Source organism: Tauraco erythrolophus, chromosome 8 (assembly GCF_009769465.1).
Source record: "Tauraco erythrolophus isolate bTauEry1 chromosome 8, bTauEry1.pri, whole genome shotgun sequence".
Lineage (NCBI taxonomy): Eukaryota > Metazoa > Chordata > Aves > Musophagiformes > Musophagidae > Tauraco > Tauraco erythrolophus.
The window spans coordinates 6,573,029-6,586,824 of record NC_141472.1 but is presented as its reverse complement, the minus strand read 5'-3'; the positions used below and the strand labels follow the sequence as shown (position 1 = coordinate 6,586,824).

Below are 13,796 nucleotides of genomic sequence, written 5' to 3'. Positions count from 1 at the left end.
GGGGACCACGGCCACCCGAGCTGTGCAGTAAAAACAGGCAACTGCAGGTCCCTCACTCATCTATCCCCTGCCACGCACTGGTGTCCAAAATCCCCTGGAGGGGTGACACGTTTTCCAGGTGGGGAAAATGAGCCACAGATGTGTCCAGACCGGCGAGGTGCCTGAAGAGGTCCCCATCGGTGGGTTTTTCAGCAGACACTAAAACTCCAACGATGCTACAGGGCTGCTTCCCTGCACCTCGTCATGCACTCACCATATCCTTCCCATCACAGCCTCGGGTGTCCTGCAAGATGCCTCACCCTGCACAAGCTCCAGGAGCCCACTCTGGGCATCCGCAAGGCATCCATCTCCCCTGACGCAAAGCATCCAACATGGCCAGATAGGGAAAATCTCCCCCAAAGCTATAAGATGTCAGAGATTTTGCCCGCTGGCTTTGGGATTTGCAGGTTCCCAAGCTTCCTGAGGTGCATTTCATGGAGTGGCCATGCACAACCACAGTGGAGAGGCTCACCTGCCCCGTGGAGCCGCACCATCACAGGGAACATTCCACAGACACCCTGTGGTCTCCTCTCTACAGCTCCCCAAAACATTGCCTTCACGTTACCAGGCAAATAAAAGCCTTTAAATAGTGAATCATTTCCATGTTTGAAGGAAGGCCCAGAGCGAATTGGGCTGTGAGCATCTCTGGAGGTCTCTGGTGCAGCTCCCGCCCTGAGCAGGGTCACTGCAGAGCCAGATCAGGCTGCCTGGCATGGAACAATTTCACCCTGAAACCTCAAAACTTTTACCAAGCCCTCTGTTTTTTGCCTGCACACAGGGAAGGGCTCTCCTGTGGGCTTTCTCAAAACACACAAAAGGGAGGAGAGGTTCGCTCCACATGCCCTCATCCGCTGCCATCACCAAAACTCCTCATTTTTTCTCATTTCAGGAGCACAATGGGCTGAGCAGGCTCTGCACTGTCTTCGGGCTGGCTGGGCTTGAAACCCAGTGGTGGCCTGCATCCCCCAGTAAGAGGAGACACAGCAGCCTCACCACCAGCTCTGGGATGGGACATGCCACTGTCACACCCGGAGTCCCGTGGGCAGCCCTGGACTTGCAGCGGGGCCGTTCCTGCCTCCTTACCCCTGGGGCCAGTCCTCTGCGCGGCGCGACTCGCAGGCACATCTGGTGGCGCTGGGAAGGTGACGGTGCAGCCGGCCAGGCGGCTCTCGCTCTGGGGACAAAAGGGACGAGAGTCAGGCTGTGCCAAGGCGAAAGCATCCTCCAAACAACAAGCCCCAAAGCAACGCAAGGCACTCTGCTACCCAGCAGCAACTCCCTCAAAATCCTCGCGAGGGCGACGGAGCGAAGATGTCACAACCAGAGGCGTGCAACCATGTCATGGGGGGATTTGAGGGCAGAGCCCACGTCGCGGTGTGTTTGCACAAGCGGGAAAGTTTCAAGGTTTCAAGGTAGAGACCCTGGCAGCACCCCCCAGCCTCACGCTGGCTGTGGTTCGGTGTTTCCACGAGTCCCGCTTTCACACAACGTTCACTAGGAACATGTTGGGGGAAGCTCCAAACCACGGAGCAAAGCCTAAGCTGCACGTTGTGGATGAGAAACCCCTCCACGAGCAGCAGCTCAGCCGCTAACGCAGGGAATAAGCAGAGCATTTGCTGCCTCCGCGCGCAGCAGCGCATCGCTGACGTTTCCAAGTGCATCGCTTAAGTGATTAGCGTTCGGTGGCTTTTAAGCAAAGACCCTGCTCCCTTCCCACCCCAGCCCCAGCACGGGCAGGCTGTGCTGGCGCTAGTCGCTCACCCTACACCCACCGCAACAGGTCCCCATCACACGGAAACCCACACAGGTGCTTCTGCATCACCCAGCACCCATGGCGGAGATGCCACCACCCCAATTCCCTAAGAACAAGCAGGTCCTGGCACTGCTGGGAAGCAGCATCTCCCAAATCCTGGGCCAGCAGACCAGGACCCTCCAGGGCACTCGGATTTTCAGGAAACCATCACCTTGTGCTGGGAAAGTCTGGACAAGAGGGTTTACTCCTTGGTGGCAGGGATGTATGAGTCATCCTCCAGTCACTGCCCTTGAATTCGAGCCAAAAAAGCTTTTACCTAAAGCAGCCAGCAATAAGATACCAGATCTGGAGCTCCAGGATTAACCCCTTTCTGGGAGATACTGGCTGGTTGCCCTTGCATGCAGACCCTCTTTCTCCTCCTCTGCTCGATGCTGGGTTTCCCCATCATGTGCGCCCACCAGGCTGGTGGACACGATGCCAATGCTCCCCTGGCAAGGCTAGGGGGGCACACGCCATGAGACCCTGGTTATGGGCTGCTGCTGGACCAAAGAGGGCTGGAAACACATTCCCCTCAGTTGAGGAATGGCATTTCTCTTCTGTGTGTCTCATCACAAAGCCTGCCCAGCAAATAGGCCAGCGTTTGGGGTTCAGCAAAGGGAAGAAGCAACTGAAAAAATAAGGTGGAAAAATCAAAGTGCTTCATTTTGCCATTTTTGGAGGAAAGCGTTTGGTTTTTTGCACTCCTGAGTGCTTGCTTCGTTTAGGAAGTCACCCACCGTCTGTAGCTCCTGTAAAGGGCTCCCCATCAATCAGAGTCCCGAGTCTCGATGGGCTTTCCCCAAAACTGGGGGCACCTGCCTGCTGGAAAATCCCATATTCCCTCCTCAACAGAAAACAGCCCCCTGGAGACACTCAAAGGAGTAACTTTCTGTGTTAAAAAGAGATTTCCTTCTTTCTGCTTTCCCTGCAGAGAATCAGAGAGGTGCCAGCACCACTTTGCCTGCCAAACTGATGAAAAGAGGACTTATTCCTGCAGCGTGGAAAGGTGAGAGCCTCAACTTGCAGCCGGCCGTGCACTGGGATGGGGTGCGAAGATAAAGGATACCCCTGTGCCTGCCCCATGCGTCACCGCCCCAAAGCTGGGAGTGAAGGGTCCACCCTGGGTACACAAACACTGTCCTCCAGCCTGGCACATCTCCGGTGTACCCGCAGCCTCTGTGCAGAGGACAGCTGACGGGTGCCATGAGGGACGCCAGGCGCATCTCAGTGCCATTAATTCACCTCCCCAGTTAGCAGGACGAAGAAGCGGAGCTCCTGGCAGAGTGCCCAGGCCGAGTGGAAACGCTGCCACTAGCGCTGCTGGCAGCTGCCCGAAACGTGCCCCATTGCTGTGGGGCTGGAGACCGGCACTGCGGCAGCCAGGGAGGGTCTGGGGACATTTGTTCCCCCTGCCCAGGCTCTGCCCTGTGGGAGGGACCCCAAGCACACAGAGGTGGCTGCAGCACCCCAGCCTCGCTGCGCAGGCATGTCCATCGGCTGGGTAGGAGCCAGCTCCAGTCCCGAAACAAGCCCCCGCTCTCCTGGGGGGTATTGCAAAGAGAAGGGAAAGGAGCCAGGGGTTATGTTTGTAGGCACTAAGCTGGGCTGGAGCCTCCCGCTGCAGCCCCATGGACCCAGGGCTCAGGCAGCAAAGGGGCTGAGCATCGCTCGACCCACCCCAGCAGCGTCTGGCAGCTGTTTCGGCACCTGCACGGGCTTGCCCTGAACTTCAGGCCAGAGCTACACCTTGTTGGCCATCATTTAAAGCAAGCTCAGACAGGAGTTTCCCTCTCACAACCTCCCAGAGGCTGCCATGGAAATGCTCCTAGAAAGCACGGAACAGGTCACGGAGATTTTGAGTGTCTTTTTTACCTCCCACAGGGCTCTCCATCCGTCCCCAGGCTGCTTGCTTACAGACAAAGTCAGTCTGTACTAGGTGCTGCTATCCATCCCCTCCACCTTTGGGGACCCCTGTCCACCTCCTAGTCTCCCCAAGACCCTGGCACAGAGTAGTGTCTGGTGCATCTCCCACAAGGACTACCCGCTCCCTTGCTATTGCATCCCTCAGGATACCCAGACACTCTCTCCTATCGCACGGATGGGGAGCGTGCCCCATCCATGGCTGCAGGCCGGGAAAGCCTGGGACACCTGCACCATACTGTGTGGCCACAGCGCCTGGCTTCACCCCACACCCCCAGTGCCATGGGAGCCCGATGGCCCCGAGCAGCCCCATCTGCCCCGGGCTCGCCATGCTGCGAGCTGGAGGAGGACACAGGGCTCTGCGCCATTCCCGGGGGGCCATGCAGCATCCGCACCAGGGTGGGGATGCTCTGCAGCACGGCGGCCACCGGAAGAGGCTGCAAAGGGCTGGGCTGCTGCAAAGAGGGTGGCATGTGTCTCCCCCTTCCTTGGACGGGTCAGCAAGGCCTCACCCAGGTCCCAGCAGGGGGACTCACTGTGGGGAGCTGTGCAATAAATGCTGCCCACTGCCCTGGGCGCAATATGCAACTAAACCTATCCTCTCAACCCAGCCCCATTAGATGGGGGGTGATGCCTCCATTGGGGAGGGGAAACAACCCCAGTGCAGGGCACCCTGTGCTTCCTTGGGACACGTGCTGACAAACCAGTCCAATTTTGGAGGAAGGACAGAAAGGTCCTGGCTGGGGAAACAGGCTCCCAGGAGACGATTTGCCCAACTGTGGGGGAAGCTTAGAGGCACGCTCCAGAAACAAGGCCTGGACCCCTTGCTCCCCACCGGGCACTGATGCTGGGGCTGCATCTGCCCTCACTGAGTGCCCTGCTGAGCTGCTTAGGGGTGCTTGGTGGCTGGCACACCCGGAGCCGGGGCTCACTAACGACCACCAGACAGCCAGCAGCAGGACCCCATGGGATGCTCGCACCCGAAAGTCACCACTTGAAAGCCAGCGGGCAGGGGGCTTGGCAAATCGCCTCCCTTGGGGACCCCCACTTGCGGCCCAGGGCCACCGGGACAGCGCTTCGGGGCTTGTTTCGGCAGAAATCAGCCCTCGTCGAGTCAAGCAGCGTCCCGGGCCAGGAGTCAGGGACAGAAAACTCTCAACAGCCTCGCAAAGACACACACCCAGGGAAGTGGAAGGGCATGGGGGGAGCTCCTGGGGATGGGGACACGGAGAACCTACCACTCTGCGGAGCCACCCCGGGTTCCCGGAGTGATGCCGCACTGGGAGCCGCCTTCTCGTCCCCCCGCCACCACCCACCCACCCCTCCGGGTCCCCGTGTGTGCGATCCGCACCCCCCCCCCACCCCCTCCGCCCGAGGGACGGACCCGGCCGGAGCGCGGCGAGGGCAGCGGCAGCCTCTCCGTCCCCGGTGCCCCGTCCCGAGCCCGCCCCCGCCCAGCAAACAACGCCCCGGGGAAGGCGAACCCCTACCTGCCCCGGACGGAGCGGCGGAGGGACGGGCTGTGCGGAGCGGGGAGGGATCGGGCAGGGGCAGGCAGGGCTGGGCAGGACGAGAGGAGCGCCGGAGTTGAGGGCCGGGAGGGCGCGGCGGGGCTCGCTCCGAGGGAGGCGGCAGCCGGAGCCGAGCGGGTGCGCCCTGCCCGGCCCTCAGCCCTGCCCGCCCCCCCGGCTCTGCCCGGCTCTGCCCGGCCCACCCGCCGCCCCGCCCCGCCCCGCCCCGCAGCCCCGTGCCAGCCCTACCCGCTCCCTGCTCCGGTTCCTGTCCCTGCCCAAGCTCCTGCCCCTACCCCAGCCCCTTTTACCTTACTCTATCCCAGACCCTGCCCCAGCCGCTGCTCTCTGCCCCCTCCTAGCTCGTGTTCCTGCCTTGCACCTGCCCCTGCCCCAGCCCCTAAACCCTACCCCGGCTCCTCACCCTGCCCCTGCACCTGGCACTGCCCCTACCTAAACCCTTGCCCCTGTCCCTTTCCCAGCCCCCGACCTGCCCCTCTCCCTGCCCTGCCCGGGTCCTGCCCCTGCCCCACCTTCTGCCCCTACCCTGCCCTTGCCCCTGCCCCTGCTCAAGCCTGTACCCGTGTCCCAGACCCTGCTCAAGCCCCTGCCCTTCCCCCAGCCCCAGCCCTTGACACTGGCCCTGCCCCAGCCCCTGACCCTGATCCTCACCCTAAACCTGCTCTGCCCCTGCCCCAGCCCCATCCTTCATGCTGAAGGCGAGTCCCGGCCCCAGCCTCAAGCCCCAGCAGCCTGGCACCTGGGGATGCCAGCCCTCAGGCCTGGAGGGGTTGCACCACTGCATGAGCTGTGCCCTGGGAGGCTGGGATGCCCTGTGCTGCCAGCACCCTGCCTTCTGCACAAATGCATCTGCCAGCCCGGCCTGTGCACCCCGGGTGTCATCCCAGGATTGGGGGAGTACAGTCAGTGACTGGGGCTGGTAGTGGCAGCACGACTTTGCTAAGATACGTGCACTGGAGTGAGTGGGTGGGAGTCCTGGGTGACATTGCTCAAGGTCATTAAGGCCCACCAGTGCCCCGAGGGTGCTGGCATTGCCCAGGTAAACAACATCACCCTGGACCTATGCTCTGGGTGCTCCTGTGCCCAGGTCCTGCTGCACAAGAGGAAGGGACCCAATCCTGCCACCACCCTGGCAATAGGTGGATGGTGAGACAGGTCCCATGAAGGGCTGTGCCCCTGCCTAGGGGAGATACATGGTGGGCACAGGGAGCCTGTGGACATGCCTGCTGTGCTCTTGCCATCCTCCCGAGGACGAGCGCTTGCTGGGAGGGGACATGAGCCAGCTCCTCATGCAGTACCAAAGCCATCCTGGTGTCCTGGTTTCCTCACCAGGGAGGAAACTACTTTGGGGAGCAAACATGCAATCGTTTGAGAAAGAACTTGGAATGTCCTCCACCTAAATAACGCACTCTGGCTCTACTCGTTTGGCTGAGAAAAGGAGGAGAAAAACTCAAGCGAAATAAACTCTAGTCCAGCCCCTGCCACGGTGGGTTGGCGCTGAGCATCTTCACATGGGTGTTGGGGGACCCGAAGGGACAGGAGGCCCCTGGGTGGGAAGACCTCAGGCTGGGCTGTGGCTGCCTGGACCCCTCACAGCCCTGGGCAGGGGGGTGTGACGATCCCCACCCAGGACATCTGGGATCCTGCTGCCGCACTTCCAGGCGGGAACATATAAATATTTCAGTGGAGTAGCCGAGCCCTGTCAGGTTGCATTTTCTTCTGGCAGGGTGAGTGCTGGCAGAGGGGGAGGAAAGGCAGGGAGAGAAGTTGTTCTCAGAAGGTGCATCATCCCCTGGGAAATGGGGGCACCAGCCCCGGGGCCCGATCCTTCAAGGGTCTCCACCTCTGCTTGGTTTCTCTCTATGGATGCTCTCGGCTCCGGGAGCCGTGCAGGGCCGCGGTGCAGCCCCCGTTGTCCTGCCGGCCAGGTCTCACCCGTAAGCGCATCCTGGGGGGGCTGCTGCCGGGCTGTGCCGGGGAAGAGGGGTCCGGGGAAGAGGGGTCCGGCAGTTTTGTTCTGACTGTAACAAATCTCAAGCACTTCTTCACGCTTCCCCCGCCCCCCCCCCTATAAAAAACGGGGGTCAGAAATAAATCCAAGCAGCTGCGGGCAGCGGGAAGGGGCAAGGCAGGCATTAAATCACTGGGGTTGGGGGTGCGGAGCCAAGGCGGTGGGCAGCGCCTTCCCGGAGCCAGCCCCGCAGCCCAGAGACCACGGTAGATGGGCGGCGAGCTGACCCCGGTGGGGAGAAGCCAGACAAGGGGTGTCTGTGTCCCGCCCCCCCCCCCCAGGACGAGGACACGCTTTAGGACAGGGGGATTCCGCTCCCCCCGTCTCCAACACACAACCCGAGACTCCGGGCGGCACTCGAGCTCCTCCTCCTTTTCCTCTGCTTCCTCCTCCCCTTCCTCTTGTCCGCTGCACTGTGGGGCTTGTAGTCCCTCCGCCGCCCCGCACATGGGGCACGACTACATTTCCCGAGGGCCCCCCACGTTCTCCTCCTCCTCCTCCTCCTCCTGGGCCTGGTGCGAACCGGGCGCCGGCGGCTGCGGGGAGCCCCGAGATCCCCCCCATTCCCCACCGCGCCCGGGCGGGTACGGCCTGCTGCCCACATGCCCGCCGACCCCCAGGTATGGCCCGGGCTGCGGGGTGCTGGTGTGCCAGGGGTACGTGGGGTACCGGGAATGTGGGGTGCCCCGAGGTGCCGGGGGTACCTGGGCTGCCGCGGATGTGGGTGTCCCCCGAGTGCCCGGGATGCTGAGGATGTGGGGTGCCCCCAGGGTACGCAGGAGAGCATCCTCCTCCGACCCCCCCCGGGGCTGTCCCGTCCCCCCGCACCGCGGGGGCCGTGGCTCCCCGCGGGGCCGTGCCCGGGTCCAGCCGCCCGCACAGCCCCCGGCCGCGGGTTGGCGACCACGGAGCAGAGCGAGGATTCCTCGTCTCAAGGTCACGCCGCGATGATTCGGTGATAACCGGGTTCACACGGTGTTAACCCACCCGTGCTCTGCTCCCTCTCCTCTGCCTGGTTTGCACCGGGGCAGGGGGATGACAGCCCCGAGGAGCATCCCTTGGGATTCGTGCCTGCTTACGTAGTCTGGAGAGGTGGAGCTGGGTCTGGCCGGATGGTTCGGGGCTGGAGTCCCTGCAAGTGTGGGGACACACATGCCAGGAGTTAGGATCGGGGACAGTGGCGCTGGGACAGGAGCACAAAGCTGCATCCAAGATTCAATGTGGATGGTTTCGTTTGGGCCAGGGACGAGCACGTGTATCCGTCCTGGGTGGATATGAAAGGAAACGGAGAGCATGTGCTTGCTGTACAAGTTTGGAACAAAGGGTGAAAAATGCCTGTCGGGCTCTCGGCCACGGGGGGCTGCCCCACGGAGAGCAGCTGCTGGAGGTGCCGATTGCTGCCAGCCGCAGCCTGGCTTGGAGATAAGCGGGTGATGGGGCATAGTCCAGGCGGCTCCGGCTGGCAGGGGCCCCATGCGGGCATGGCATGGCGTGGTGCTGGGGAGGGTGTTCGGGGGGGGTTTAGCTCCTGCTCCTTGCCCTTCCGAGCGCGGCGGCGGGGCTGCAGTGCTCCATCCAGCACCCTGGCCAGTGGGAAGCGAGTGGTGAAGCCCTGTCCCGCTCTCCAGGGACCTATTTAAGAGGTGGGGGGTTGTTTGCCCAGCTGTGAGCTCCAGGACGCATGTGTTTTGGCGATGCTCAGGCTCTGGTGCTGAAATCCCACAGGAATGCCGCTGGACTGGTGAGTCCTCGCTGGGGCAAACGGGCACCCCACTTCCTGCTGCCATTTTTGGTTCCGATCGCGACTGGCTTTTCCCCTGCCGTCACTGGATCATTTCCCTGTTAGCCGCATGCGTTATGAAGGGGGGGTGCTGCTCAGAGGTGAGCCACGTGGGATTGCAGCAGGGGGCCGCGGGCTGAGACCGTGGACTTACTTTTTAACAAGCATGATTAGTTGTTCTGCAATTAGCAGGATAATCGGGTTTCTAGACCTTGCTCCTTCATTGTAGATTCTCACACGTGGATTTTTATGGCTCAAAAAGTGCCGGTGGTGACTTGTGGGAGTGGGGAGCACTGGGAGGATGCCGAGGCCAGGCTTTTTCCCTTCCCTGCCTCCATCCTGTGACTGCTAATCGCGCTTCCCCAGCGCTGCCAGCTTTCCAGCGGCTAAACCTCAGGATCTGAGCATTTAATCCCCCTCCAGACCATGAACCTCAGGGCGTTTTGCGTTCACCCCAGGCCAGGCAAGGCTGCCCAAGCGTCGCATCCCGCTGGGGTGGAGGAGAGCCGAGGGGCAGCCGCCAGCCTGCAGCTCGGCTAAAGTCCCGCTGAGTGCCCAGCTAATGTATAACACGGGCAGCCCAGTGCCCGGTGTGCACATTAACTCGCTTTCACAACCAGCGTGGTCCCCGGCACCGTCTCCTGCTGGAACACGCACAGGATGTCTGCGTCCCTTTGCCTCTGGGTCTGCAGCAGAGCAACTTGGCTCAGAGGGAAGCATCGCTTTGGGAGGGGTGTAAAACCCCACTGACTCTTAAGAGGGAGAAGAAAGATGTGATGAGAGCCGAGGATGCCCTGCTGCAGAGCCGGGTGTTCTGTGCATCTAAACTCTTTTCTACGGGATTTACAAATGCTGTCTGAAATGCGCAGGGCTCCCCCGCCCCTCCCCGGCTTTTTGCACAGCAAGACTTGCGGCTGCTTTTCTTCTTGCAGGAACATCTCCTGTGGAGAAGGTAGCGGTATTTATTTGCCTTGCGATTATGGAGGAATTTGAGCCCGTGCCAAATGCTGCTTTCTCCTCAGAAACTGCAGCGACGTGGCTTTCCATGTGTCGGAGTGCACTTGTGGCCAGAGAGGGGCTGCCTGGCCTGGCAAAGCCTATCTAGCTGACGGTTCCTGGGATAACGCCGCCGTCCCGCTGCAGAGCCAGCGGAGCCATGCCCAAGAAGGATGACGACACCAAAAAGCCGGCATCGGAGACGGTGCCAGACCAGCACTGGAAACTACAGGTCTTCTACCTCTGCTTCTACGGCTTCATGACGCAGATCCGGCCCGGGGAGAGCTTCATCACCCCGTATCTCCTGGGGGCCGACAAGAACTTCACCCAGGCAGAGGTGAGCCGTGGGCAGCACGTCTCGTGTCCCCCTTTCCGTCACGCCGGGTACCCTGGGGCTGGCTGGAGCATCCTCCCGTGGTGCTGGGGTGCAGGTGTGCTGCATCCCGGGCAAAGTGGCAATTAGTGATGTGTGGTGGTGCTTTTTGAGGGGAGGAGAAGGTGGTGTTGCATGGGTCTGTCCAGCAGCATGTTTCTCTCTTGCTGAGCTACCAGGTCACCCTGGCCCCTAAGTCCCAGACTTAACTTAGCCCGGTGTAAGACCTTGTGCCTAGGCTGGCAACTGATTCGGGCCGGCAATGCCTGACCCCTGCCTGCCTGGGCAGCTGGTGGGAAGGCAGAGGTGTGCCGGGCTGGGAGAAGCCCTGTCCCATCCCACCAGGGAGACTTTCCTATGCCAGTATGGCACATGGTTTGGGGCACAGGGCTGGGCACCGCCAGATTGCTGGCAACGATGGGGTTAGACGAGGAGGGGTTGCGTGTCGTTGTCTCGCAACCAAGGGATGCTGGCCCCAGTCCCAACAGGCTGCCGAGTCCGTGGGAACGCTGCGTTCTCGGCACGGGAGGGGGTTGAGACTCAGCCAAGCCCCCAGCTGAGCGTGCTGCAGGTCACATTCTGCCTCGAGGAGGTGCCACAATGGGAATCAGCAGCCAGTGCCCACCCAAACCGCACTCCTCTGGGCTCGGGGCATCCCCCAGGGATGTGTCCCGTGCTCAGCCTCTTGCACGCATGGCAGGTGACCAACGTGATCACGCCGGTGCTGACCTACTCCTACATGGCCGTGCTGGTTCCCATCTTCCTGCTGACGGACTACCTGCGCTACAAGCCGGTGCTGGTGCTGCAGAGCTTGAGCCACATCTCCATCTGGCTGCTGCTGGTGTTTGGCACCTCTGTCCTTGCCATGCAGCTGATGGAGTTCTTCTACGGCGTCACCATGGCCGCCCGCATTGCCTACTCCTCCTACATCTTCTCCCTCGTTGCCCCGTCCCGCTACCAGCGTATGGCCAGCTACTCCCGCTCCGCCGTCCTCCTGGGTGTCTTCACCAGCTCAGTGCTGGGCCAGCTCTGTGTGACCTTGGGTGGCGTCTCCTTCCTCACCCTCAACTATGTCTCCTTGGGCTTCGTCAGCTTTGGCTTCATCCTCACCCTCTTCCTCGAGCGGCCCCAGCGCAGCCTTTTCTTCAACAGGCCCGAGGGGGCTGGTGACGAGACTGCACCCACCGAGCTGGACAAGATGGCCGGGGGGGACAGCGGTGGGGGGAAAGGGGGCTGGCGTGAGGTGGTGCTGTGCCGGATGCTGCGGGAGGTGGGAGCGTTGGCTGGGCAACCCCAGCTCCGGCTCTGGTCCTTGTGGTGGGTATTCAACTCGGCCGGTTACTACCTGATACTGTACTACGTGCAGATCCTCTGGAACGAGATCTACCCCACCATGGACAAGCGGCGGGTGTACAACGGAGGGGTGGACGCCGCCTCCACACTGCTGGGTATGGTCACCTGGGCTGGGGACACCAGGGATGCAGGGGGACATCCCCATCCCCCTGCGTCCCTGAGAATGGCAGTCCTTAATGGCATTTTTGGGGATGCGGGGAGTGGTTTGGCAGTGGTGGTGAGATGAGCATCACTAGGCTGGGGAAGGCAAGGTGGTCCCGTGCTGGTGAGGAGTTCACAGCGTGCTTCATCCCCTCCCCAGGGGCTGGGGCCTCCTTCGCTGCTGGCTACATGAAGATTCGCTGGACGCTGTGGTCAGAGCTGGTGATCGGAGTGGTGACGGCTTTCCAGGCGGGGCTGCTCCTGCTTATGAACACCACCAGCAACATCTGGCTGTGCTACGCTGCCTACGTCCTCTTCCGTGGCTCTTACCAGTTCCTGGTGCCCATCGCCATGTGCGTGGTACCCCTGGGGACCTGCTCCCACCCCGGCAGCTGGGCTAGTACCAGGGGTTCACTGGTGCCCCCCTTCTTTCCCAGTTTCCAGATCGCTACCTCCCTCTCCAAAGAGCTCTGCGCACTGGTCTTTGGGGTCAACACCTTCTTTGCCACCGTGCTGAAGACCATCATCACCATCATCGTGGCTGAAAAGAGAGGCTTGGGCTTGTCCGTGCATCCTCAGGTAGGGATGGGTGGGGGGGCACCTAGGATGGAGGGTGATCCCTGAATGGCATGGGATGAAGTGGGGGGCTGCAAGCATCGCTCTCTCCTCACCTCTCTTGCAGTTTTACGTGTATTTCAGCTACTTCACGCTGCTGGCGGTGATCTACCTGCTGGCAGCCGTTGGCGTGGGCATCCGGCACAGCCGCCGCAAGCAGCCTGCGGAGCTGGCCTTGGCCAAGGAGCCATGCCCACTCCCTGCTGAGGTACCGGCACAGAAGAGCCCGGAGGCAGGTGCCGTGCAAGCCTGAGTGCTGGCACCACGACCGCCGTGGCTGGGTCTCGGCTCGATAAGTGAGCGTCACTGTCACCGCGTGCTCCGTCTCCCATCCCTCCGCGGTCCTCGGCGCCGGCCTGTTGAGGACATACCCTATAGGACCTGTTTCCTGCTCCGTGGGGGTAGGGGCTGTGCCCCCCCGCCACAAACACAACCAGGGGCAGGATGCCCACGGCTGCCCGCAGCTGGGTGCCACGGGTGGGTTCGGGGGTCTCCCAGCCACCGGCTCCCCGTCACTGTGCGGAGCCAGGCTACAAGAGGATAACGTTTCTTTATTCAGTGCCTTTAGAAAATGGTTTATAGGACACAACGGACAAAAAAATAAAAATAAAGATCCACAGGCTTTAAATTGCATTAATTACACAAAATACAGTAGACTGTAAGAAACAGAGACTGTGTGACTCGCACAGCTTTTATGGTAATAATTTCCATACAATAATAAAAAGCTAGTTACAGATTTATCTTTTTTTCTGTCTTTTTTTTTTTCTTTGTAGCACCTTGGATTTGCCCACACCAATTCAAACCAGCTTTGCTGCGCCTTGGCCCTTACAGCGCAGCAAAGGTGGCACAGGGAGGGGGGGGACACACGATGGCAGTGCCTGCCCTCAGTACCACGCATTTTCAACACGCACGCACACATAAACACATGCCAAGGGCGCGCCTGGCCCTGCATCGGGGCCACCCCATCGCCTGGGTCCCTGCGGCTGTACCCGGGGTGGGGGGCACCCCCATGGGACTTGTGAGCTGCTGGCTGGGGGCGGGGTGGAGGTGAGGATGATGATGGGGGGAGCTGGGGGGATAGTCCTTACCTGGTGAAGATGGAGACCATCTGCGGGGACCCTCGGCACCGCCACAGACGGTCTGTTGCTTGGGAGGGTGCCAGTGTTTGGGCTGGAGAAGACCCTGTGGCCCCAGCAGCAGGGATTTGGGTCTGGCTCCAAGCGCCTGGCGAAGGGCAGTGTGAG

The 13,796-nt window shown here is 61.3% G+C and overlaps 1 protein-coding gene across 1 annotated transcript; it reads left to right on the top strand.

Annotated features, from left to right (window-relative positions):
• The first annotated feature begins 10,230 nt into the window (after positions 1–10,230).
• Positions 10,231–12,805, top strand: SLC19A1 (solute carrier family 19 member 1). The gene is made up of 5 exons (XM_086615769.1): positions 10,231–10,407; positions 11,144–11,891; positions 12,098–12,290; positions 12,375–12,516; positions 12,620–12,805. Exons 1-5 carry the CDS (start codon positions 10,231–10,233, stop codon positions 12,803–12,805), a joined length of 1,446 nt encoding a protein of 481 aa, XP_086471895.1.
• The last annotated feature ends 991 nt before the right edge of the window (positions 12,806–13,796 follow it).